At 39.6% G+C, this 25,665-nt stretch overlaps 1 protein-coding gene across 1 annotated transcript in view; it reads left to right on the forward strand.

Annotated features, from left to right (window-relative positions):
* Positions 1-24,148, forward strand: part of TMEM117 (transmembrane protein 117) — a 232,029-nt gene extending 207,881 nt beyond the window's left edge. The window contains exons 7-8 of the mRNA XM_075745154.1: positions 11,832-11,961; positions 21,292-24,148. Coding sequence (XP_075601269.1) covers positions 11,832-11,961; positions 21,292-21,932 — 771 coding nt within the window. The 3' untranslated portion in view covers positions 21,933-24,148. The remainder of the gene's footprint in view (positions 1-11,831; positions 11,962-21,291) is intronic.
* The last annotated feature ends 1,517 nt before the right edge of the window (positions 24,149-25,665 follow it).

Below are 25,665 nucleotides of genomic sequence, written 5' to 3' on the forward strand. Positions count from 1 at the left end.
TGTAGAGAAGAGTTATCTTCCCTAATTTTCATTCACATTGGAGGCTATATTTTTGGGTTTATGATTTTGTTCATTCTTTAAGGCATGTAATTTATGTATGCATAACATACAGAGAGTATCGGCAGCATTTCCCCAAGGGATAAGGAAATGAATGGATTTTTAGAGAGGGGAGGGCAGCTGGGAAGGGGAGAGCTTAAGTAAATAATTTCGATGCCTATTAAGTGACATACACTTTCTGTAATAAGAGGATATTTCATGTCACTGAACTGTAGTGAATGATTAATATAATGCTGTGGTCTATATGAAGGTACAGTATAATAATCCAAGCAGCACACTAGTTTTATGTAGCCTTTTATTATTACTGAAAATAATAAATCTAGTAGACCTGTACTCATGTAGGGAGACTATTGTTTTCTTATTTTTCTCAAAGTCCCTTTAGCCAAATGATGTAAAATACAATGAGAAATTACAAAGAACTTATAGTGGTTCTCAGCAACTGGATTTTCCTTTAATTTTGCTTCTCTGTGTTGATGAAGATGTGTATGTGAGGTGTCTGATTCAGTAAATTGCTTTGCAATTAAAGAATGTCTTCTTTTAGAAATTGGGAAAGTATTTAATATGATATAATAATACAGTTAGAATTTAATACACTTATAAAAAGACACTGCACATCACTGTGAGGCCTTGATCCAGTACTGAGTTCTGTACTCACCAGAAATTGTCTGAGAGGTGACCGCTACCGTCGTGGGAACCTCACATTTTATCTTTCAGTCTCTCGTGTGAAACTGGGGGGGCACCTTTGTGTTCATATCCCTTTTTCCTTACCTAGATGGTTGATGAAGACACGGTTGCTGCTCAGCACCTCAGTCTTTGAGGGGACGCTCTAAGGCAGAAAACCCTGTGGGCACCACAAGCTGCTGAGGACTCTGAGGTGGCCGTTCTAGCTCTGTGGTCAAACGTAGTTTCCTGGGTGCGTTGTTACTGAATTTGGCAGTCTGTATCTCATGCCCTGGACTGAGTCTGTATTTCACACCAGCACAGTTGAGAAGGCTCTTTCCCTTTGTTTTCATGGATTTGTACTTTCCAGAAACTCTTCCAGTCCATTTCTATCAGAAAGGTGGACCATTCCGTTCAGATTCTGTTGAAATAGGTAGTGCTTTGTACTGAGTTTTAATTTCAGGTGGCAAAGGGAGATGCTTCTATTTGATGAGGATGTACCTCACCAGAGCAATTTGGTTAGCGTTCTGCTGTTTAGCTTCCTGACCTGGTGAGGGAGTCAAGAGAAACTGACTCATTTGATTATTAAAATTACTATGAGTCACAGAAAAAAGTAGGTAGATCATGACCAACACAGAAAAGGTATTCAGAGGTCATTAGCCCAGCCATCGTGGCCAGTTAGAGCTTGTGTATTCTGAAGAACTTCAGTGTGAGGAAGGACATCTGCTTTGTTGCATGTACTGACGGGCCGTGAGTGGTTCGTCAGACTTCTGGAGTGGGACTCAGCTGAAACACCCCAAGTGTGATTCAGCTGGAAGCTCAGGACCTCTAAATGTAGGTGGTTACAAGGCAGCTGGGTGCTAGTTCCCATCCCAGTGAATGGCGATCTAATCCACACGATAAACGTTAGGGACTGATTTGGCAGCACGTATAACGCAAAAAAGAATGGACAAAATAAATGCCTATATAACATATATCCATTTTCACTTGTGTGCTAGATTGTTGATGATAGTTTGAAAACACGTTCCAGAGATACTGTTATGCAAGCAAAGCTGATTTTATTTTTACATGCACACCCCCTAAGCTTTATGTGTTTCCTTATATCCTCTTTTGCTACCCAGATGTGTTTACATAATGGTTATGCAAACATAATGTATGCATTTCGTACTGCCACCCAAACTGCCGCTGTTACTTTGGGAACAGATGTGCCTAATGGCCACGGCAAAGCTTTTGAAGATGAAAGCGGAGGTAGAGAGGGAGCGTGGAGGAGTAGTTCAGGAATGGGATATGGTGCCTTCAGGAAACGAAGGCAACTCGTTCACAAGTACAGTGTGCTGCCACTGCTAATCCTATTAGCAGGCTAAAACTCAGGACACAGAAAATTATTTTAAGTTCAACTGAAAAACAAGAGAGGGAGCTGGCAAGACCAAATATATTCCATATTACTGTTGTCCATGAGACAAAAACTTAAGTGCAGATAGCCGCGTTTTGCAAAGTCAGCCTTTCTTCTTTCAGCATTTGTACACTGTTTCCTTTTTCTTTTCTTATCCATTAAAACTGGTATATTAGTTAGCACAAGTTATGAGGAGGAAAATTATTTTGGAAAAGAGTTATTACTGGTATTTTTAAAGGAAAGAGAATTTGCACTGACTTGTTTGCAACCCCACATTTAAATTTGTGAGACACACTTCTCCCTGTGTTCCATACGCATCCAGTGGTTTTACTTTCTGTCATCTTCTTAAGGTCTATTAATTTTCTCAGTATCAGTCAAATGCAGCATATAATCCTGTTTTTTTCTTCAATAGAAAATTACTGTTTCACTACCTTAATCACAGCAAGTTGAACCCTGCACAAGCACATGTGTAATTTACAGTTACAGTTAAACCAAAACAAGTTGGATGAAAGTTTCAGATTGGGACCATGGGTCCAAACCTGCCACAGATTGTCTTTTATACCAAAGGGCAAGTTTATAGTTTTGTTTGTAACAAAACACACGTGTGTGAAGGAATTTTGTCAAGAACAGAACAGCTCCTCAGTCATCCATTTCTAAATCTGAGCCAGACAATTTAATTTCCATCTACAGTGAGCAACATATAGTAATCCCCTTGCTCCAGATACTCTTCATTTCTATAACACCATTTTTATTATGTTGCAAAGCTCATAGCGAGGAAAATATCTGCTCAGGTATTTTACTGCAAATCTATCTTCTTCAGTTTAGGCAACACTAAAAAACACTGTTTGGAAATTCATGTATGTGGGTATTTGGAAGAAGAAAGGGACAATATACTTTTTAATGCAGCTGAAATTAGCTGGAGACAGTTGCCTTAATGCAAAATTACTTCAGAACTCTAAGTAGAGCTTACAGTTCTCGAACAGGTACAAATGGCATTAGCAGTCTTTGCAAATCCTGAAATGCTCCAGATTTCGTATTACTGTTCAGCTGCGATGTGGGTATATATTCCACAATGCAGTGGTACGTGCATTAGTGCGTATGTACTCATATTGGTGAAGATGATTACATAGCAATGTATTTAAAATTTATTTTTATTCTCCGCATCATAGTCAGATATTTGGTTTTCTAGGGTGCCAGAAAGATTGATTGCTCTGTCGTAAGTGATTTCCCTTGGCAGCAAGCTGTAGTCTCAGGAAATCTGTAAATATAAGTATTGCATATTATTAGCGAATGTTCATTTCTTCTCTTCACCACAGAAATGGCTTTCATAAAGTGTGTCACTGAGGTAGTTAGAAAAACCATTACGACCGACTTGCTGGTGGCTTAGGGAAGTTTCATGTAGGGAGCAAGACACAGTTGCTTGGTAGGAGCCAATTTTTTGTCTCTTACAGGTACACAATATTGTAACATTACCACTTTATTTAGAAGCTTATGAGACTCAAAAATTAACTGGAAAAGCTTACACTGGTGTTTCTCATCCAGAAGAATTACCTGATAGCTATTTAGCTCAGCCAAGGTTGGACATGAGTGGGACAGTAAAGCAAGAGTAAAGGTTTTTAACAATTGGAGAAACTTAGAGACAAAAGAGAAGAACATTTACTTTTAAGCAGCTTTTTTTTTTTTAATCAGTGTTTTCAGCAGTTGTGAATAGCTAATCAACAGGCAAGAGTGAGTTACAAAAAAGAGGAACCTCACAGTGTCACTGAGATATATGAGACCTTACATTTCCCTGATGGAAAAACTGGTGGACTTGCTCCCAGGACAGCCTGGGTGTGCACAGGAGCCTGTGCTTAGTGATGTCTGCTGCACCTCTGGCGTGGAAAAACTTGTTTCACCTTGTTCCTCGTTGACTCTCATGAGTAGCTAAAACTTGAAGGGTAGCTGTAAGAAAGAACAGTCCTTGCCCTCAGCTGGAAATGGTGATTACTGTTTTTCCTTGTAACTACACATCTCAAGATGTGAGACCTTTAGTGTCCGTCCTTCCTTGTGCACTGGCTTGTTTTCAAACACAATTTGTTCCTAATGTAACAGAAAGAATAAATAGCCATTAATTCTTCACGCTACTAGCAATATTTGTCCTATCAAGAAACTAGCAATGGTCACTGAGGACTGGGGTAGTATTGTGCTAGGTGATGCTCAAAGAAAACCAAAATACAACTCCAGTTCTAGAGCACTCCATTGCTAAAGAAAAGCCATGAGTTATGGCTGGTTAGACAGATGGGCATAAGCAACAGTGACTTCATTCGTCAGGATGACAGGTAACCCAGGATACCAAATGGATATTGTTTTTCTCATGAGAGCAAAGAAGAAGAAGAGTTATAAAGGAGAGTGAGAAAGGAGAAAGCTCTGCAGCTGATAGGGAACTGGACAGGGAAAAGTTTATTTAAATAGAGAAAAGATTCATAGCCTGAATTTATAAGCTGATTGAAGGAGCAGCTGTCATATAGACAGTCTGTACATAGGGTAGTGAAAGATCTGAAGGGATTTGAATATGAAAGGAAGTGGCCTATATTTTATTTGATCAAAGAAAAGAGTGACATGGTCAAAGAAACAGACTAGGAGAATGGTCTTTGCAGCAGCATTTCTGTATTGGTAGAGAACAACTGCACTTGTGAAGGCCAGAGGGAAAGATGCTGACGTAACTGAACAGCAGATGATGAGAGCCTCAATAAGAATTTTAGCTGCAGGTTTGATAGGAATTGTCATATCTGTGATATGTTATGCAGAACAGATCTGCAGTATCAAGACACTACCAGGTTATTAGGAGTTAATAGAAGACGATACCCAGGCTATAGTTTCAGGGGAGAGAGAGGTAGTGCTATCACAAATCAGGCATCTGGCAGTGCACATAGGCATGGATACAGGTTTTTCACTGAAATGCAAGCATTCCTTATTTTAGGTGGTCTGAAATTTTGAGATTACTTTGAGCTTCCTGTGGAAAAGCTAAATACCAATTCGGACATTTCAGTAACAAGGGTCACTGTTTTGAGGACACGTGCATGCACAGCTTTGTCTGGCTCAAAATGCATTAATGTGTAAATTCAAAGTGCAGAGACCCAGAGCTTGTTTGGGACCTGAGTGGCCTGGGAATTGTTGCCTCTAAATTAGCAAAAATGGATAATAGACTAAAGGATTCTGTAATGATTTTTTTAATGGAAGGGGTCATTCAAGGCCAAGCACACACATAAAAAGAGGCCGTACTGCTGCTTTAACTGTCAAAGAGGGAGTTATTGTTGTCTTCTTATCATTTTCTCAAATAAGGCAGAAAATGAGCAAGAGTTGGCAGTGGTGGTTCTAGAGAAAGGCCAGGAGCTTGAAGAAGCTGAGCAAAGACTGAGAAGGTGAAGAGCACAAAGATGATGGAGAATGACAGCAAGGCTGTGGGTATGTCCATGCCTTGCATCGCCATATGGTGCAGAGATAGCCTTTCTACACCTATGTCTGGTCCTGCAAACTGTCTTCAGTCTTCTCTCTCAGCACCTTGGAACTCAACTGAAGCACTTCCTCCAGTGTTATAGTGGATTTTCCATATTTTGAATTCTTTAAATCAAGACTAAGAGATAAAAGGTGTAGCTGTGTCTGCAATTAGGGACTTTGTGCCACAGTTGGGGTTTTGTGATTGTTATTGCCAATAACAATCCAAGCAGGTGAAGCCAAAACAGATGAGCAGATCAGTTCGAACTTTCTGGACTTGAAAACTATGAATAGATTAGCACAGATAATACCGACATGAAGCAGGAGGTCTTTTGAAGAATAATGTACCATCTTTCACTGTGGGAGCTAAGTAGCCCCACTGAAGCCATACAAATATACAGGTGATAATGGTAAGAGTTAGATGTATATTTTTGGTTTAGTGAAACTGCAGTGTCTATCAAACTTCCTTCCTTTTCAGATAAGGTATTGGCAAAGAACAGGAGGCCAGAAACTGAGCAGTAGATTTGATCTCACAGGCATGAAAGTGAATTCTAGTCATGGCTGCTGACTTCTCTCCTTATGTATGTTTGAATGAAATATTAAAATGATATTTGTACTTTAGCAGCTCTGAGCTGCAGAGATCTCAGCTGCAGAGATCACTGCAAATTGCAGCACTGCAATGAAGTTAGAGATAACCACAGTGGGGTTGGGCCTGTGCCTCTCAATTCCAGCTGTTCATTTCTTACTTCAAACACTTGCAAAAATACATAGCCATTGCCTCTCATTAAATTTCCTCTAGCTGTCTGCCTGTCCACTATGTTCTGAGAGTTGAAACAAAGCTATCTAAGAGATGGAAAGATACCTGAAAATGCACAGCCTTCTACCTCGTAAGTTAAAAGGATTTTTATAAATTAAATAAAAATTGCTATAGGCAGTTTGTGGAACAAGCACACATATACACATTCATATATGCATATACTTCTTTCCCTCTATTTTTGTTTATTTACTCTGAGAGCTTTAAAGTACAAGTGTGTTCCTAGCATTAAATACAGCATATATCATCACTACTTAAAGCGGAAATATTCAGTGTGCGTTTGTCCTCTTTCATGATTATATCTGAACAGTGTTTATGTTATTTTTAGTGTTATTTTATGTTTACTGTGTACCAAACACCCTATGAGTTACACTCAGACAGGAGGAGAGATGAAAGCACGGCACATTTGTTTGCCATTAATCCTTACCGGCTTTGAATCCTGGTCCCACCTTCTCTGTGGCAGTTTTCCCTGGGTGGAAAGGGGCTGGCACCTGAGGGACGTGGGACTGTACGTGCACGAAGCATGGGATGCGGTGTGCTAAGAGCTAGCGTCACCCTCCCAGGCAGATTATGATCCTTGCTGAATCCTGCTGGCACCTGGTCCTGCTCCTCCAGGGTTGGGAAGCACAGCCCAAAGCCTGCAATAAAAACCACCCAGCAGCAAGGAGCGATCCTGCAGCCAGCCAGGGCGCTGGGCGTTGCCGTCGTGTCCCTGGGCTGCCTCTCCAGCAGCCAGCCAGGAGCCCCAGGGCAGCTGCGTGTCCTGGCTTGGGGTCAGGACAGGGCTTCCCCAGACAATGCCTTCTCTTCTCCTCAGGTGATGGCAGAGAAGGGCCAGATCATCACACAAAGAATAGCTATGATGCCCAGTTACCACTACTAAAAATTTTTTTACTTGAAGAGATACCAAATCAGTGCTGCCAGCTCCGCTGTAGGGTCTTAAGCCAATACCTGGCATTGCAGCAGAGAGTGCGTGCATTGGTTTGGCATGTGGACCTAGAAACAAAGTGAAGAAAATCAAAATACCATGATCTCCTCTTTTGCAGCATCCAGTATTTTCTGTGCTTCTGGGTTTAATGAGGTAGCTGATGGAAATCAGAGGTGCTGCCTTTGCTCATTGCATCACTAGGATGAACCCCTCGGTGATCTTAAATTCATCCTCTGGCTGCCCTTTCCTCATGACTAGAGTGAAATGAGGCAATAACCTCATTTGATTTGCACATCCCACAAAACTTGCCAGTGAGGTTAGAGACCTCTGTGCAGCTGATTTAAGCCTGCTGGTTCTAGGTTGGTTTCTTCTTCATAAACTGCATAGAGGTATGCCGCAGCCCCCCAAGGTTGGAAACCACTGAAATAGATGAATATAAAAAATCTGATGCTGATGGATATAAAGAAGAAACAATTTGTTCATGCAGTATGAGAGATACAAATATGAGCTAACAGTATGGCTGTATGACTTTATTTTTCAAACTGTGCAAGTAGACATACATTCAAAATACGGTATTTTGGACCCAGTTACTAATGAGATCCCCAATACGGCAGAGTACAGGCACCTCAGCAATAAGGACTAAGGCTGATCAAGTAAACTTCACGTAATTATGAGCTGAGAACTTAAAGAACATAGCGTGTGTCACTCATGTCCCAGAGGTGAGCACAGACTGGTATCAGAGACCATGGAGAGAAAATACTGTGTATGAAAGCATCATGCAGACCTGAGCTGTGATCCAAAGAGAGAAGCAGTTGGATTTATGGGCTTCTACATTTGCGCTATTAGTGTACCTATTAACAAACGATGTAGATTACTCCTACTAGGCACCTTGAATTTCTTGGGAAAATGGTTTTATGGATATTGCTAAAATTAAGTTATCTTTTGATTGTCAGTAAGGAAAAAAATGGTAACAGTCAAAAGATTTTGGACAACACTTTCTTAGACTCTAAAGAGCAAAATGGCCACTTTATTGGGTTTGGATTTGACAACCTGATATTGGCATTAGCGTGAAAAGTTAATAGTCATCTGCTCTTCTCCTGCACACTAATAATAATACAGCTATGTCTTTGCAGGTGATAATGTCACTACCTGAACAGTACATGCTCACACTTAACAATGCTGTGAGCCAAATGAAGCCCCGAAGGCTATTTAATCACTTAGATTGAAGCTTCATTTTCCTAAGTGCTGCGGCTGTATTGATTTTCATGGAAGTCAGTAGGTTTAGCTCATTATTTTTTAAGTTTCCCTTTTTTTAATATTGCTTTCAAATAGATTTTATTGTGTTTTGCTTTATTTTGTCTTTTTTATGATTTTATTTTATTTCTCTATTTCCAGTGGGGCTGTTCTTAAATAACAGGGTTTATAATCAGACTGATAGAGGTGTTGCACTCAAAACATTATTTAAAGGCGAAGAAGAAACATCTCATAGATAAAGCCAAAAATTTATTATTAGTATGATTTAAATTTTAACAGTTTAATCCAAGAATCATTATTAGTTGAAATCTAATTATTACAGAAAATAATACTTCTATGCAGAAAATGTTTCAGTAATTATAATAATGTCAAAATTGTTATACACACACTTCTTCGTTTCTACTGCTTTTCTTGGTGTTTCATCCACCCTCCCCCTGCTCCTCTGGGTCCTGCAATGGGCAGTTTCAGTCTGGTGGGGGCATTGCGGTGTGTCATTGGCATTTGGAGTCCTTTGCTGGGAAGGAAATGATGTTCATCTTGATGGTTTCTTTTTCCTCACTCTAGCATCTACCTGGGGGCATTTTTATGTTTGCTAACAGACTTTTAGACCTTGCTTTGTCTTCATTGATCTGAAGCTCCACGTTACAGCCGAGTTTACTATACACAGTACCTTTCACGAATGTTAGATACTTCTTTGTCCTCCCTAAAAGCAGCTTTGTCCAGCCCCAGGTCTGAACTTCTTTAGCTGGCCACTGGTGCGTTGTTTATAGCCGTGGGGTCTCCAGTGCCAGCCTATGCCCATCTCTTACCATCCCATCTCTGCCCTCCTCCATGCCACGTCCTGTGTCTCCACTTCTCGATGCCGCTGCTGTCCTACCAGGCTGGTATTTCTGTATACTACACAGTAGCGTTAAAGTTATAAAACCGTGGTGGTACCATACAAAGGAAAACAAAAGTACAACGAATTAGCCATAGCCACCTGGTCAATTAGAAAAATTGCTGTTCTAGCTGAACCAGGTAAAGCAAAGCTGCGGGCAGGTCTAGAACAGGTCAGACAGGGCAAGCCTGACAAGCCTCCATCCTGAGACCTTGCAAACTCAGTACAAAGCCTATGATCTGATACTAGCAATGGCAATGCCATATTATGGGCCTACGGGGTAACAGAGGTGATGGTACAATTCAAGCATGCTTCACAGTATGGGGTATATATGTAGAAAATGTGAAATAATGTACACGTGAAAGGTAGCTGTAGTTTGGAGTGTCAAACGTATTTTTCTAATGGGCTCTCCACTCACCTGTCTGTTATGATATAAACAGTAGCACACTGTTGGGGTTGGATGTCTCTGTTTTGCTTTTGGTTTATGAAATATTTTCCAGTTGTTTGCTGAGAAAAATAATACAGCAAATTGCACATCCGACAGAGCTGCATTCTAGTTACTCATTATCAGGTAATATTCATACAGATCAGAAAAAATGCCGAACTTTTTAATGAAAATCGGATGCAAGGACACAGTCCAATAGAAAATTCTGTACAGTGGAATTTTATCTGTAAATCAGCAAAAGGCACAGTAGGAGCATCTGGGGCAAGGCAGGAGCAGGAGACCAGATTTATAGTCCCATGTTTACTTATTTCTAATGCAGAGTCCACAGCTCTCCATTTGTTTATCTTCAGGAATACGTAATATATTTCTTCCTATTTATTCCTGGGTGAGAGTATGTATGAATTAACATGAGACACAAGTCCAGAGATGTATATTAGATACTGTGAACTGAAAGCGTACACCTATAAAATTTTTATCCTTGGGCACTTTTTGAATGTCTACCACCTGCAAGGGGATGGATGCTGATGCAGTGTAAGGGATTGTGCAGCTGGGCAGTTATTACCATACCTCATGGCCAGGAGTGCATGCATTGCATTAGTGATAAGGGAAAAGGAGAGCATCCTTATTTCTCTTATCTTCTGCATCTGTAAATTGGCACTTTCTGTATCACTGTGAACATTGAGAATCAGGTACAGAAGGTCAGGTTTTCTCCTTGCTTGTACTCCTGTTAATCTAATCCACTTAACTCAGTATCACGATGTGTTAGCATAAACCAGCTGCTGGTAGTGTTTGGGCCATGCTATTCCCTGCTGATAAAACTCTTCCATTTCCCCTCCACTGTAGAAAATGCTGGAGCTGCTTAGCAATTCTTGGAGGTTAAGTGATATATAGTGATTTATCTTTCAGAGATGATTCTTCGTTTTGAATATTTTTTTTTCCTCATTACCCTGTTAGGAAACTTTCCACCCTTATAAAACTGAAAAGAAATTGGAATTTGTTCTCTTGGGAAGATGGCTGCACTGGAATGGTTTTCATGTGAGGGAAGCACAAGTCACCCGCAGAGCTCCTCACATTTCAGATTCCTTTATCGTACTTTTAATAATTTAGGTGCTTGTTGTACTAACTTGTGGGATACAAATCCAGGGGTATGCATGGGAACAGGGACACTCTGTAACAGCAGATCACCAACGCTCTGCAGCGCACAGAGTAACCACTCTGGCAGTAATCCTACTGATTCTAGAACTATTGCTAGACTTTCCATTTTGGCTGTAATGAGCTATGCTATTTTACCCATTTTCAAATGACCGATGGTGGATGTGGATAACCAAGAGAAAGCTTCCTTGAAATGCAAAATATGCATAATAATAGGTAAGAGCTTCCACATTTCCAGCAGGACCTTGTCAGCTGAAATAGAGCAGTAGTAAAAATTGAGCTTGGATTGATTCAGGCAGATTATGCTGAAGGGTCTTCACTTGCAGGGGGAGTTTATTTAGATGTATTAAGGCCAAATACAGAAAACACTCTGTAAGTTGAACAAGTAGAATACAAATATATGAAAGGTTTGAAGGGGTCAGGCCTTCTTTGCCAATTGCCCGTAAATTAGTAGCAGAAGTTGAAACCAGTATTGCAAGGTTGCTATATAGGTATTCATATGCTTAGACTATCAGCTGGTACAGTGGGTTCAATATTGTCATTCTGAAGTGAACTTTTAAACACATAATTACATGGAGCTGAAGTAAAAATCATATTGTAATATCTAACATAAACAAGGTATTCTATTTCAAGTGGTTTAGTCAAACTTAAACTAAGAAAATCCAATAATGGGAGGCTTAAAAATAGAACCTTTGCCTTTTATTAATTTAAGCCATTTTAAAGGGCAAAAATATACCATGAAATATATTTAGGCTCTTCCTTTTCTTTTTTTAACAGGACTGGGAGTTCCCACATTTTATGGGTGATGTTGAAGTGAATCTTCCAGGCTTGCCATCTGCACACATGCAGTTCAAAGTACCTTATTTCCAAAAGATCTTCAAAGAGGAATATCACATACATATAACAGGTATGTAATCTTCCAGATTGTGACACAGTCACACAGTGAACTGCTTCTGTGTAATAAATGTAATCTAACATGATCTTAACCACATACTTTTTGTGTGTGTGTGTCCCAGATTACTATTTTTCTATCTGTATATCTGTCCATATCCATATCATCCATATATAAACCTCTCAGGGAAATGAGGAACCTGTATCTTACAAATCAGAGAGACCTGCTGTTTTTCATGGATTTCAGCAACTTCTTGTGACACTAAGTAATACCTAGTGTAGCTTCAGAGATCTTTTATCTAAAATTACTCTCCAGGGGAATTAGAGGCTTATTTAATTTTCAAATCTCTTATGCTTTCAGATGCTTTTGCTATGATTTATGCTAATATCTTTTCATAACTTTGGTCATTCTTATCTGGCAAAGGCCACTCATAACCATACTTCCATCAGTCATCTAACCAGAAGCAGACAGTTAAATAACCTCAAATAAAATAGAATTGCAGTTATTCAAATGGATGGTACATATAGATAAAAAGTACCTGATCCTTGCATACTATGAGACAGTATTTTCATAACAGTAGGAAATGAAAAAGAGAAGAAGGTTAAATTGGGATAAATATCTTGGGTTTGCCTTCAAGCTATGCAAAAGCAGCATAGCTCCTCTCTGTATATTGGGAAGAGGTGGACAATAATGGATAGCAAAAGAATGAAGGTGTGAATTGACAGGGGTCTTTAACTGCTAATATAAACAATCAGAGCACATGATACGGTACAGGAATAAGACAGATGAGAGCATCCAATGAGACAGCCATATAAAACTCCTGCAGAGCAAGGACAAAAGGAGCATTCAGAGATGATACAAAGATAAGGCTAGCAGGTGAGTCACAAGCTCACCAGGCAGCAAAAGCCAAGGGAAGAAAATGTACCGAGGAGGAAAGACTGATGAATTCGGGACTCAGTCGAGATAGTCTGAATGAGGCCTCAGAAAATGCATTTTCAGCAGAGAAGGTAGAAACCTGAGTGATCAGATTAAAAAACAAAAAAGAAGAGAAAAGGAGTGCAAAAGTTACCTGCTGGCTATTGAATGAGGGAAGGCAAATGGGCCAGTAGGAAGTACAGATGGAGGGATGGAAAGTTGTTCAAAATTGGATGTAGGTGCCCTGCGGGAATACTGAGAGAGAACAGCCAGCCAGCAGGAAGAAGGAAGGGCTGGAGCACATCTGAGTGAGACTCTTTGAGCCACTAGTGGTTTATAGAACAGGATTAAGTCATCAGTGACTAGAAGGCGTAGGGTGAGAGAAGATGGAATGTTTACACGATGAACACATTTTTCTCTCCCATGTGAGCAAAAAGGGAAAAGAAGAGGGAAAAAAAGAGTATAAGTATCAAATATTTGATGTGCATTATAGGCATGCTATTCAGTGACAGTGAAAAAGACTTTTCTGCTTCTCAAGACTAGAGCATGAATTTGGAGGGGCTCAGTTCCACAAGGTTTCCAGATGCCCTGAGTTATTCCATTGTAGAAGGAGAAGTAGTGGAATGGGCACACAGAGGAGTCTGAACAACTGAGGCACGGTAGGGTGGGCTGCGCTGTCAGATACGGAAACTCGGGATATAATTAGTGTAGATGAAAAACAATGGGTGGTAGAAGAGGGACTGAAGAGCAAAGAACAGTTTTGCATTGTAGAAGAGATGGGGATATTGATGATAATCAGGGAAGCGCAAAGCATAAGCAACAGCAAAGAACATAAATTAGGAATCAGAAATACAACTGCTAGCAGTGCTGCTGTTTGAAAACAGACCAACCGCGAGAAACCAATATTTATGCATTGTCGAGTCTTCTGCAGAAAGGACTGGAGGCCTTTCTGATTTTCTGGCGAGAAGGCGTTCTTTTAATGAGGATGAGCTAATGAATAGGAGCTGAGGAATATTTTTCCCTGCTCAGCATTAACAAGATCCATTTATTAGATTCACTAGACAAATCAATCCATTTGACTGCACATCACGTAGTCTGTCTACTGAGTGCCTGTTTTATCTCAGTGCTACACCACCCTTTAGGAGATCTAATAAACAGCCATAACACATGGCACAAGAACCTCCCTTTGGGTAAGTTTTGCTTGAACCATCTGTTCTTGCCATCAGTTCTTGTCTTAGGTTAGGGTATAATTTTGGATCATTTTCAAGCTCTAGTTATTGTGTGGATGTGTAGATACTTTTAATTTTCTACTCAAATCAAGGAGCTAATAAAAGAAAGAACGAACTGGTTCAATATATATATAACAAGATGAATGTCATCCAATCTAAAACGACGGTATAGAGTGATGCACATGAATGCAACTGCAGCAGACGGCATGGGGGTAGGACCTTGATAATGGCAAGAAGCTTGCTGTATTTAAGCCCTGTTTAATACATGGGATACAGAATGTTAAATTTAATCATATGACTTCTTTTTAGTAATAAGCAGGTAAAGAAGGCTGAGGCCTGAATACTGTTTATTTTAGTACTTGCTATAGGGATAAAGTCAAGCTGTAAATCTATGACCTGTGCCCTGATTTGTAGAAACTGGAAACCCTTTTCTCCCAAATAGCAAGGAGAAAGAAAGTATGACTAAAATTACATTTACCATGTCTTTCCCGGCAAATTTTATTCTTTGTAAGTTCTTCTACAGTCTGTTCTGGTCACTGTTGATTAATATAAATAAGAGCAGCCATAGGACTCCCCTCAGCAGCCCTAGTTGGTGCTGGGTTGCTCTAATAGGCAACGGTCCCACTAAGAAGCAGCTCTAAGTAAAGGAACATTCAGAGGAGTAAAGGACTTTAAACCGCCTTTCTGTCAGTGTGTGCTTAATAGCTTCGTGCAAGTTCTGTACAGATGAAGGATTTCACAGTTACATGCTCTGTGTTGCCAGCTCTCCTGATTTTATCACATCTTAAGACAGTTTGGTTTTTTTTCTTTTCTATTTTGTCTTAAAGTCTTAGCTCCTGAATTCAGTGACTATGTGAGAATTTCAGCTTTCATATTTTTTAAAATAAAGCTCATGATTGCAGAGAAAAAAATGAAATGTTGCTTCTGCATAACTCCATGTCTAAAAAAGCAGATCAATAAAAAAGTACTAACTGTATTATTTTTAACTCAACTTGCTAGTTTAATAATATGCTTTATTAGACCCAGCTTGTGATTTCTGAATGTTGTAAGTTGGCAGTAATGTTGAATTAATATCTTCAGCCTGTAGCTGATATGCTTCAGTGTAATTTTAAATTTACTATCAAAAGCATATCTTATTTTTACTGAGTACCATGTTTTGCTCAAATTTCTTTGCATCTAGGAACTCCTAGCAAGAATCTACTCAGTTTTAAATATTTTTATCCTGTTTTGATAGCTGCTTTTATCTATGAACATCAAAAATAACTTGAATTCCTGCATCTGCTTAACTCATCTGGATTTCCCTTGACAGATGGTTTGCTGCAATGTGTGTGTTTTCCTTCTTGGGCTGCCGTTTATGAAAATACATAGTCTATCCTAGTTTCTATAATACCCAGGGAAATGTGTAAAACTTAAAAGTAAATTTTGTTATTTCAGATTCTTTCATGGTTAAAAGGCACTAGGGGGCCAGGCTGGTACCCTTTAATAGCAGCAATGGAGATCCAAGAGCATCTGCTGTCAAGTATGTGGATAAATTTCAAATAGGAAATGTTAAGGTTTAGGTATCAAAACAGATGGGAGATTTTTCTGGCTGTTTATAAACATGTTTCTGAGTGCTGATCTACCCAGAGTGCCCTTCCACCCAAAGGAGAAATCACCACCTTCATGGCTGGCGAGTGCCTAGCATGGCTGGCTTGTGGAGTTAAACCAAAAGTGTGTCTAGATTCAGGCCAAGCATCACCTACGCAGGGAAGCCTGAGGGAGGCCTTGGGCAAAAATGGAAAGGTTAGAGGTAAAAACAAAGCTGTCCATGCACACAGATGTGAAAAAAACCACAGAGGATTTGCAGCTTAGTTCAGCTGTGAGTGGTCTGTATGCATGTATCTAGCTAATAACGCTAATGTGACAGAAGATACGAAGAATGTTTTGAAGATACCTGAATGTTTTACAAAGGTGTCTGAATGTTTTTAGACACAAATTGCAATTGAGGTAAGAGTCTAAAGACAACATTTCCTACACTAGCCTCTGGCTGCAGTTGCACAGCGTGAGGCCACTTGAGTCTAGCCTTAATAAGTGGGATTTTGACACTTCCTCGTGACCTCAGGAGAGATGCTGAGGATTGGCTTCTGCGTGAGATCTCTTTTTTAGGACATGACTGCTCTGTTACAGAGTGGACATACAAAAATAAAAATGCTCCAGAATCAGCAGCTGGTTTGGGATATTTGAACCTGCGGGATCTGCCTCGGTTGCCCAGTAAAAGAGTTGCATGTGGGATTGTGAACTGGTTGCTGAACACCTCGAAGGCCTTATCAGCCTCTGAAAATGAGCGCTGCCCAAACATCTTGTACAGCTGGCAGAAATAGGTGCTTTTCTGGAAAAAGAAAAAAGAAAAATCCATACCTCTTTCACCACAAGAAAGCCCGTGGCATTCACGTGCAATGCACATTTGTTGTTCAGCTTCAGCAGGGAGGGGAGAATGTTTCTAAGCAGGGTACCATTTAAGCTGGTGTTCAGAGCATGGTCCTACAATGCAGGTCTAAACTGCCGTAAGTGGAGATAGTTCTAGTGTTGAGGTTTCCCATCTCGTGAGTGCCCTAGCCATGAGGATATAATCCTTCTCAACAGCCATGCTTTCTCAGAAAACAGGGGTCGAGTTTTCAGCCCCAAACAGTGGTTGTAGGTTACAATACCTAGAAAAGGGCTTCACATTCTGCATCACAGCCTCACAGAGACACCCAGTATATGCTCTTGGCTAGCTACGTGCCTCCATTATTTTTCTTTTTTGAGGAACCTTATTGCACCAAATTTCAATATTGCATCACATTTCCCAATACAACAAACCAGACGCCTGACTTTCCAAATGTGCTGCATAGCATGTAAAGACATCAACGCTGTGAAAGCCAGTCATCAAACGGGTCTTTTTTTTTAGGTAGTGCATGGCTGAATGACGCAGCCTATTTTACCACCTGATTTTCTTCGTTGTAACTTCATTGAAGAGTCTGAGTATAATTCTTTGCAGTTTGCTGAAATGATTGACTAGCCTTCCAGTCTTGAGAGCTGATCTTACTGCATCCTTCCATTTCAAATTGTGTCTATGAAAAATCCACCTGCTTCGAGAAAGTATGCCAGTATTCTTGGCCACACAGATCTCACTGGAGTAGAACCAACCCTCAGAGCAATACTAATACTGATCCTACAGAATTTGGTGAACAGACAAATTCATAGTGTGGGGCTCCATTGTCCCTTATCACTTTTCATCTGGTATTAAAGTGGAAACACTATAAAAGAAATTATAAATATATTTTTAATAAAATTAATATCTATAGCTTCGTAATATATTTAATGTGACTCTTTGCAAAACTCTAAACTTCAGCTTGTTTATGCACCAGGTGAGAAGTAAGGAGTGACTTCTAATTTATCAAGCTTGTTTCCTATATAAGTTTAATAGATGACCTAAAGCATTATGCTGAAATTAATTGCAGTAGACAATCATTTCATATACCTAGATTATACACATGTATAATGTTAAAGGTTGGTCAGTATAATAAGTCTCAAAAATTACTTGTCATGGGGAATTATCTTCACATAGATGTTTGTGAGTGGAGACTGTCAGGCCTCTTGGTTCAGTCTGCTTCAACACATTTAGCACTGACCTAGAAGGATAGCTTGGTAAACTGGGCTTATTTGGCTTTCACGCCTGGTAGGACAGCTCAATAAAGTGCATGTCTTGGAAGAGGGATAGACAGCAGAGGACACTGTATTCTAGAAAGAGGCAAATACTTTCTGTAAGTAACCAAGAAAGCACTAACTCCCAGTCATTTTGTGTCTAAGGAGATTAACGCAGCCCTTGGCTACAGGGAATACTGAGTAGGAGTAGGAAGATGTCATTGTGTTCATATATGGTTGTAGTGAGACTGTTACTCATATACAGTGTTTGGTTCTGGTGACAAGTTTTCAAAAGAAAAAGAAAAATCATAGAGCTCATTGAGCATGACAGTGATGCAGAGGATGGAAAAATTGTCTAGAAATGAGGTATTTAAGGAGTTTTGAGAAGATCCACTATAGAACAGAGGCAGGTCTCAGGCAACTAGCTGCCATTTAGACATACAGGTTGTGATTCATCTTATTTAACTGGGGTGTCTGCATCCAAGCTGTTTGTCTAAGCACTCTTTATAGTCCATACTGACCCAACGATCCCAACAGCAGGGCTTAGGGCTGTGCTCCTGCCTGCCTAACTCTGTTTGGGAGCTGAGGGAGGGAGTTTCAAGTTCATGCTTTTTATGAAACAGGAATAATTGAAATGCATATCTCTCCTAGATCAGGTGAGCGCTCAAATTCTTAATATAAGAGCGGTGGAGCCTTTTTTAGACAGATTCATCTTAGAAGAGATTCACAATTATGAAACCACAATGTAGAATAGATACGACATAAAGCCAAGGTCACCACCTGGTTACCTCTATTCAGCATTTTTTGTGTTTTCTGCTAGCTTCTTAGTCAACTTCTTCACCACCAGCAGCTGCCATCTCAAGTTTTACTCCTTAGGTGGCTTGCTCTACATGTGTCACATTTAGGACAATGTGGTCACACAGGTGATTGCTGTGAAATCCAGTGGGTGCCATTGTGCCTGAAAAGGAGGTAGGTCATAGCTCAGCACTGCAGTCCAGGTTTCCTTTGTCAGTCATACCCGAAACCTACAATCAAGAAAACTGTGACAGTGTCTTTTGACCATCTCAATAATGTCTCCATTTCGTTATGCTTCGCATTTTGATCTTTCAATTATCTGTTTTCTCCCTATGCATCTTCACTCTTGACATGTGTAGCTGAAGAGAAAGAGCAATACTGGTCCTACATGAGTTTTTCCCATTCCTACCATCCCAAGGGTGTAGCAGATCTCTCTGGAAAGCCACCTGTCCTGGCTCTGCAGAAACACAAAGTACCACAGATAATATTTTGATGAAGTCAATAACAAAAGAAGTGGAAGGGTTTTTTGGATGGGCTTATGTGCATTTTCCTGGGAAAAGAATATAACTTAAGGAATTAACTTTGGGGCAATGTAGCAAGGAGTTTCTTTCTAGTTGAAACACAGTAATATTTGATGACAAATTACTTTTTCAAAAACTGTCCAACAGAACAACCATAATAGAGGAAGGAAGTTTTGAATGCAGTAAATCATGTTTTCTTTCAAACTGGCCAGAGATAAACAGATAATGGTTCTAATACTTGTTTCCATGTCATTTGTGTTTAGCCTGTTTTCCTAAGGAAATGAGAATTATGTGATCATGTTCTCTGTGTGGGTTGGTCTCACTCTCTATCCAACGCTCAGCATCAAATAACTTTTGAACCCATGTCTACTTTCAATAACATTTTTTAGAGGGTGGGAATCTGGAAAATAGTGAGATTATCATTGTGTCCTAAGAAATGGTGGTTAGGTAAAGGAGAATCATCTAAGTTAGTGCCCAGCTGAGGAAAAAGCAGGGAGAAGTCAGCTAGTATATTCTGTTTGAATATGTGTGTCCCAGCCAGCCCATCAGCACACACTGTGTAGGATATATTCTGTCTCTATCTGTTGAAAGTTCATAGGTTATGGGGAAGCTAGGGTTATTCTGACGGAGAGGAACACAGGAAATACAGGACAGAAATCCACAGGAAACAGCATGAAACTAGATTGTATTGTTTGTTATTGTATTTCATATTTTAGCATCATTTTCAGTGTCTTGGTGTCGATTTAAGGAACTTAAATGTTATAAAATCTGGTGATAATCTTCTACAACCATAATTTTAACAGGTCAATTGTAATATTGATGAAAACCCAGAAAAAAGATAGAGGAGTTATTTAGGAACTATGTGAACAGGATTGGCTACAAGGTCTTTTCAGTGCAGTTTGATTTCTGGATAGTGACAATAACACAAGGGACGGAACATTCCTGTTCGTTTTCAATCCAGGTATAATCTAGACTGAAGAGGACTATTCAACACAATTGCTGAAATACAAGGAGTTACCCTCCTTACCTTCCTGGAGCATTCTGCTCGTACAATTTGAACACACAGACTTTCAGGAACTGTAATCCATTTATTCTCTACCAAGGGAATGGCATAAGTAATTTGATAGATACTCTGATACGTTCATTTTCTTTTTCACTTGAAACATACTTAAATATGATTCCAGCATAAACCAATATCATTCACCACCAGCAGGAACATTCGTCCATGAATGTCCTTTAACATAATGCTGACATGCAGATTTGCTGGATTCTTAAGTGGTGTCAGTCATCACTGCACAGGTAGAATCTTAACATATGTCCAGCTAGAATGTAAGACATCTTTGACTATGGAAATAGTATAATTTGGTTTGTGTATTCATCGAATAATTTAGGTTAAAAGGGACACCTGGAGTTCATCCATTGCAACACCCTACCCAAAGCAGGGCCAATTTTGCAGTTGCATAAAGTTATCTTTAATGTCTTTCAGATGCCTGGAGGAAGCATGCAAAAGAGCAATTTTAAATCATAAAGGAGAAAGGTTTCCTCCTCCAGTATTGCAGGAGCTTAATGTTAGACTGTGAGTCACTCCTTGGAGGAGTTTCTTACTACACGGACTATAGGAGAAGCTGAGCTGACTAACCTCCCGAGACTACAATCAGCCCTTGCTAATTCTCAAGGGTGTAATATCTCTAAACCACAGTTTATCCATTTGCCCTCACCTGAATATATCTGCGCACCATGGTTGGTATAACAAACAATATATGTATATATTCTTAAAATTTACATAATTACCAACCCCAAAAACTTCGGTTAACTTCAGTCATTCATGGCATATAAACAGTTCTATCAAATACGGCCTTTTCATGAAAAATTTCCATGTGAAATTTTTTTAAGCCCTGGAATGAATGGGTTTTTAGGTTTATAGATCTATACCACATCACCTAGTGGTCTCATCAGGTCATCTAGAAACTGCAATGTGAATTCAATTGATAATCTGCTGTGCTTGTGTTACGAAATTATTTTATCATATGCTCAGGCCTAATTGTGAAATACTAATGTATGTTCAGCATAAATCTGATCATGGTGGAGATTTTATTACAACTTTGCTTTACAGATTAATAAAAAGGATTTTTTTTTCTCTGAGTAGCTTTTACATATGACTGCATTTGTACTGCTTCTAAAAGGCATATATCAGGTGACAGAACTTTCTTTTTTCCAAACAGGTAAATGGTTTAACTATGGAATTATCTTCCTTGTTTTAATCTTGGATCTGAATATGTGGAAGAACCAAATATTTTACAAACCTCATGAATATGGTCAATATATTGGTCCTGGACAGAAGATCTACACAGTGAAGGACTCGGAAAGCTTGAAAGACCTTAACAGAACTAAGCTGTCTTGGGAATGGAGATCCAATAACACTAACCCATTGACCAACCGGACCTATGCTGAAGGAGACATGTTCTTGCACAGCAGATTCACAGGCTCTAGCCTTGATGTCAAATGCCTGGCTTTTATTCCAAGTTTACTGGCTTTTGCTTTGTTTGGTTTCTTCATCTGGTTCTTTGGGAGATTTCAGAAAACTGACCAAGGCATGGAGAATTTAGATAAATCCTACACAAGAATGAAACGAAAGTCACCATCGGATATGGGAATGACACGAGAAAATACGCAGGTGTTAGTAGAAGAACCATTAAGTTTTCAAGAACCACATCTCGTATCCATAAAATCAGACTTAAGTGAAATAGTTTTTAATTCTTCTCTCCTAACTTCTGAAAACTTGAACGCACAGCTGAATGAACAAGATAGCCCTTTACAGCCAGTACCAGAGTCCTCTGTCCCTAAGAGTAATCCTGTGACATAGAGGCAAATACCCAGGAAAATCAGTTTAAATAAGCCGTTACTATAAGATTTCAGTTTTACCTTTTGTAAGTTAAGATTTACATAGTGTTTAGAATAAGAAACTCAACCTATACCAAAAGGTGCTCAGCATGCTTTTTCTAGGAATTTTGTTTTTTATTTGTATTATAGTATGTGCCTACTGTATATCTAACATTCCTTTATAGATTGCTTCCCAAAATTGCACAAGCTATTTATTAATACATTACCTTAATTGTATAATAGTGTATTAGATGATTACTTGCAGGTATAAAATTCTACCGTGGTGGTGCCTTGAGACATTAAACTGTTTTTTAACTCAACACCAGATGTACAGCACAGTTCTAATCTATTTTGCAAAGCTTTTTGTATATGGTTATTTCAAGTATCATTTGATGTCTTGGCAGAGGAGATGAATATAGTTATTCCTAAAGCAGAAGGGTTTCTGTTAGGACATCACAACTTGACTTTGTTATTTAGTCATCTGTGAAGCCAGTGACTTTGATGACCAGACTGCAGAGAAGCATGTTGATTACCTTTTAATTTTTGCTGGCTAGCTGCCAAACAGAAATACAGATTCATTATGTGGTAAACAGCAGAGTAATAATACAGCATGGGTCACTACTTGTGAAAATACGTCTTTCTCCATCAGTAATAGCAATTAGGTGATAATGCCTAATTATATTTTTCCTAATTAAAGATAAACTGCTCCTTGATTAAAAGTTTTGCCCTTCACCTTTTAGAAACAGAGGTGAAAATGCATGGTCAAAAGCAACTCTTTTCATCATCGCACCAAACTTATGCAACATCAAAGAGCCAATGGAGTGATAATAGTAAAGGACACAAAGCCCATTAAATACAATATTTGTGTGGTTAGGTGCAGATGTGGTCTGGGCATATGTGAAACATACATATCATAAAATCATAGAATCATAGAATGGTTTGGGTTGGAAGGGACCTTAAAAATCATCTAGTTGCAACCCTCCTGCCATGGGCAGGGACACCCTCCACCAGTCCAGGTTGTCCAAAGCCCCATCCAACCTGGCCTTGAACACTTCCAGGGATGGGGCATCCACAACTTCTCTGGGAAACCTGTTCCAGTGTCTCACCACCCTCATAGTAAAACATTTCTTCCTAATATCTAATCTAAATCTAGTTTAAAGTTTAAAGCCATTACCCCTTGTCCTATCACTACATGCCCATGTAAACAGTCCCTCTCCAGCTTTCTTATAAGCCCTCTTTAAGTATTGAAAGGCCACGATAAGGTCTCCCCTGGAGCCTTCTCTCCTCTAGCCTGAACAACCCCAACTCCCTCAGCCTGTCTTCACAGGAGAAGTGCTCCAGCCCTCTGATCAGCTTCGTGGCCCTCCTCTGGACTCGCTCCAACAGCTCCATATCCTTTTTATGTTGGGGTCCGGAGAGCTAGACACAGTACTCCAGGTGTGGTCTCATGAGAGCAGAGTAGAGGGGCAGGATCAGCTCCCTTGACCTGCTGGTCACAGTTCTTTTGATGCAGCCCAGGATATGGTTGGCTTTCTGAGCTGCAGACACACTTTGCTGGCTCATGTTGAGCTTTTCATCAATCAATACCCTCAAGTCCTTCTCCTCAGGGCTGCTCTCGATCCATTCTCTGCCCAGCCTGTGTTTGTGGTTGGGATTGCACTGACCCATGTGCAGGACCTTGCACTTGGCCTTGTTGAACTCCATCAGGTTTGCACGGGCCCACCTCTCCAGCCTGTCAAGGTCCTTCTGGATGGCATCCCTTCCCTCCAGTGTGTTGACCACACCACACAGCTTGGTGTTGGCAAACTTGCTGAGGATGCACTCGATCCCACTGTCCATGTCACCCACCAAGATGTTAAACAGTGCTGGTCCCAGTACCGACCCCCGAGGAACATCTCCAAATACTGAAGAAATGTTTAGGGTTTTTAATTAAAGCAGATTAATAATTCAATGTTATTGTACCCTTTTTTTTTTTCTTTCATTCATTATTACCATGAATAAGTGTAACCTGGAAGCAAAAATATAGAGAAACTGGGTTTTTTTGCTTTTTTGAAGGGGACTTTGTAATATGAATTCCTCTGCTGTATGATCAAACTATATGCATATCTAAAACATCAGAAAGACTCTGATTTGCCTCTAATTTAGTTCTATAAATTGTTGTTACAAGTTACTAAATAATAAGTCATTTTTAAGTCTGAATTATTTCCCTGTCATTTATTGGTGTTGCTGTATTTTGTCTTTGTGACTTTTTTATCTCCATTGTTTTGATCTATCTGCTTTTAAGTTTTTGGAATGCTGAATTTAGCATGCATAATAGAACTATGCATTTATTAACTGTCACTTGAGAGCCAAGTTTAATAAACATCATTCAACAATTGTTTATTATGAGGCAGGAACATATTCTGTTAGTTTTGCAATTTTTAAAGCATTTTACCCATGCATTGTCCTATTCAAAATCATAAATATTTCTGACACTAAAAAAAGACAGGCAGTATCACAGTAATATCAAGATCAAATATTTTGCTTATGGAACATTTAATATTTCATCAGGGGAAAGTTCACTTTATAATCAGACTACTTTTTTAGCCATTAAAAATTATGACTAAAAATAAATCTATTAGCTTTTGCCTACTGCAGCCTATAAACTTATTTAATTGACTTAAGATATAGTCAAAGACAAGCCATTAATTACTATGGTAAAACACTGAGATCCTGCTTGTTCTGTATAAGAGGTGACTATATTGATGTTTGACTTTCAAGCAGCATTTGATTTGTTAAGGAGTTACAGAAATAGCTGATTAATTTTGCAGATACATGCTTCCCTGTATGTTTTGGACACTGTAAACCCAAGTACTGAAAATCTCTCGTTAGGTCATTTCTTCTTTTTGTGCATGGGAGTGGTTAAATCCATTAATATGTAGGCAGAAAATGAAAGAATTACTAGAGCCTTACAGCCTGCATGATTACATGACTCTGAGAAAACCGTTATTAAGCAACTGATCCGCAGCTAAAATAATTCTGTGACCTCACATTGAGTTAATGCTTTTAAGATCATTGTAAGCCTGCATGAAAGAGAAAAAAGCATCAAGTAATCCTAGATTGTGCATGAGTATTTAAATTAATGGTCAAGCAGAGAGACCGCTTATATCGTGGATTCATAAGAAGTTAAAAGATTCAGTGTAGCCACTCACCATGGTCAACTCATCAATTTAATGAAAGAAGGGACTCTTCAGTTGTGTGGGAGTCTCATTTGTAAACACAGACACAGATGGGAGAAGAGAGGAGTATTTCCACTCTCCGCTTCCAGCGTTGAGTTTGAAAAGCCTGAGCTAGGTGGCTAGGCTTACCCTAAGCTCCCTCTGAAGCAGGCGGAGACTTGGGAGCTGACCACCCTACACGTGATTCAGTACCTAGCTTAGTCATTTATCTCCGCGTTAGTAAGTAGTGCAGCTCAGCAGAAATGGGTCTGTGGAGTGAAACAGTTGGTGCTGAGGACCCAGTGCCCACAGTTTGTGCATTTCAGGGTTTTGCTTCAGTTTAGCTCTTTTCTGGTCCTTATAAACTGAATGTACGATAGTGGCTGGGATACGTTTTGGACAAAACTTGTTCATGTGCAAAGACCATGCAATTTGAATTAGGACAGAGAAAGTGGGCACAATCTAAACTGCATTCCTGAGCTCAGCTACTAATGCAGTAGAATCCTCATCCTCAGTCTT

Source organism: Balearica regulorum, chromosome 1, assembly GCF_011004875.1.
Source record: "Balearica regulorum gibbericeps isolate bBalReg1 chromosome 1, bBalReg1.pri, whole genome shotgun sequence".
Lineage (NCBI taxonomy): Eukaryota > Metazoa > Chordata > Aves > Gruiformes > Gruidae > Balearica > Balearica regulorum.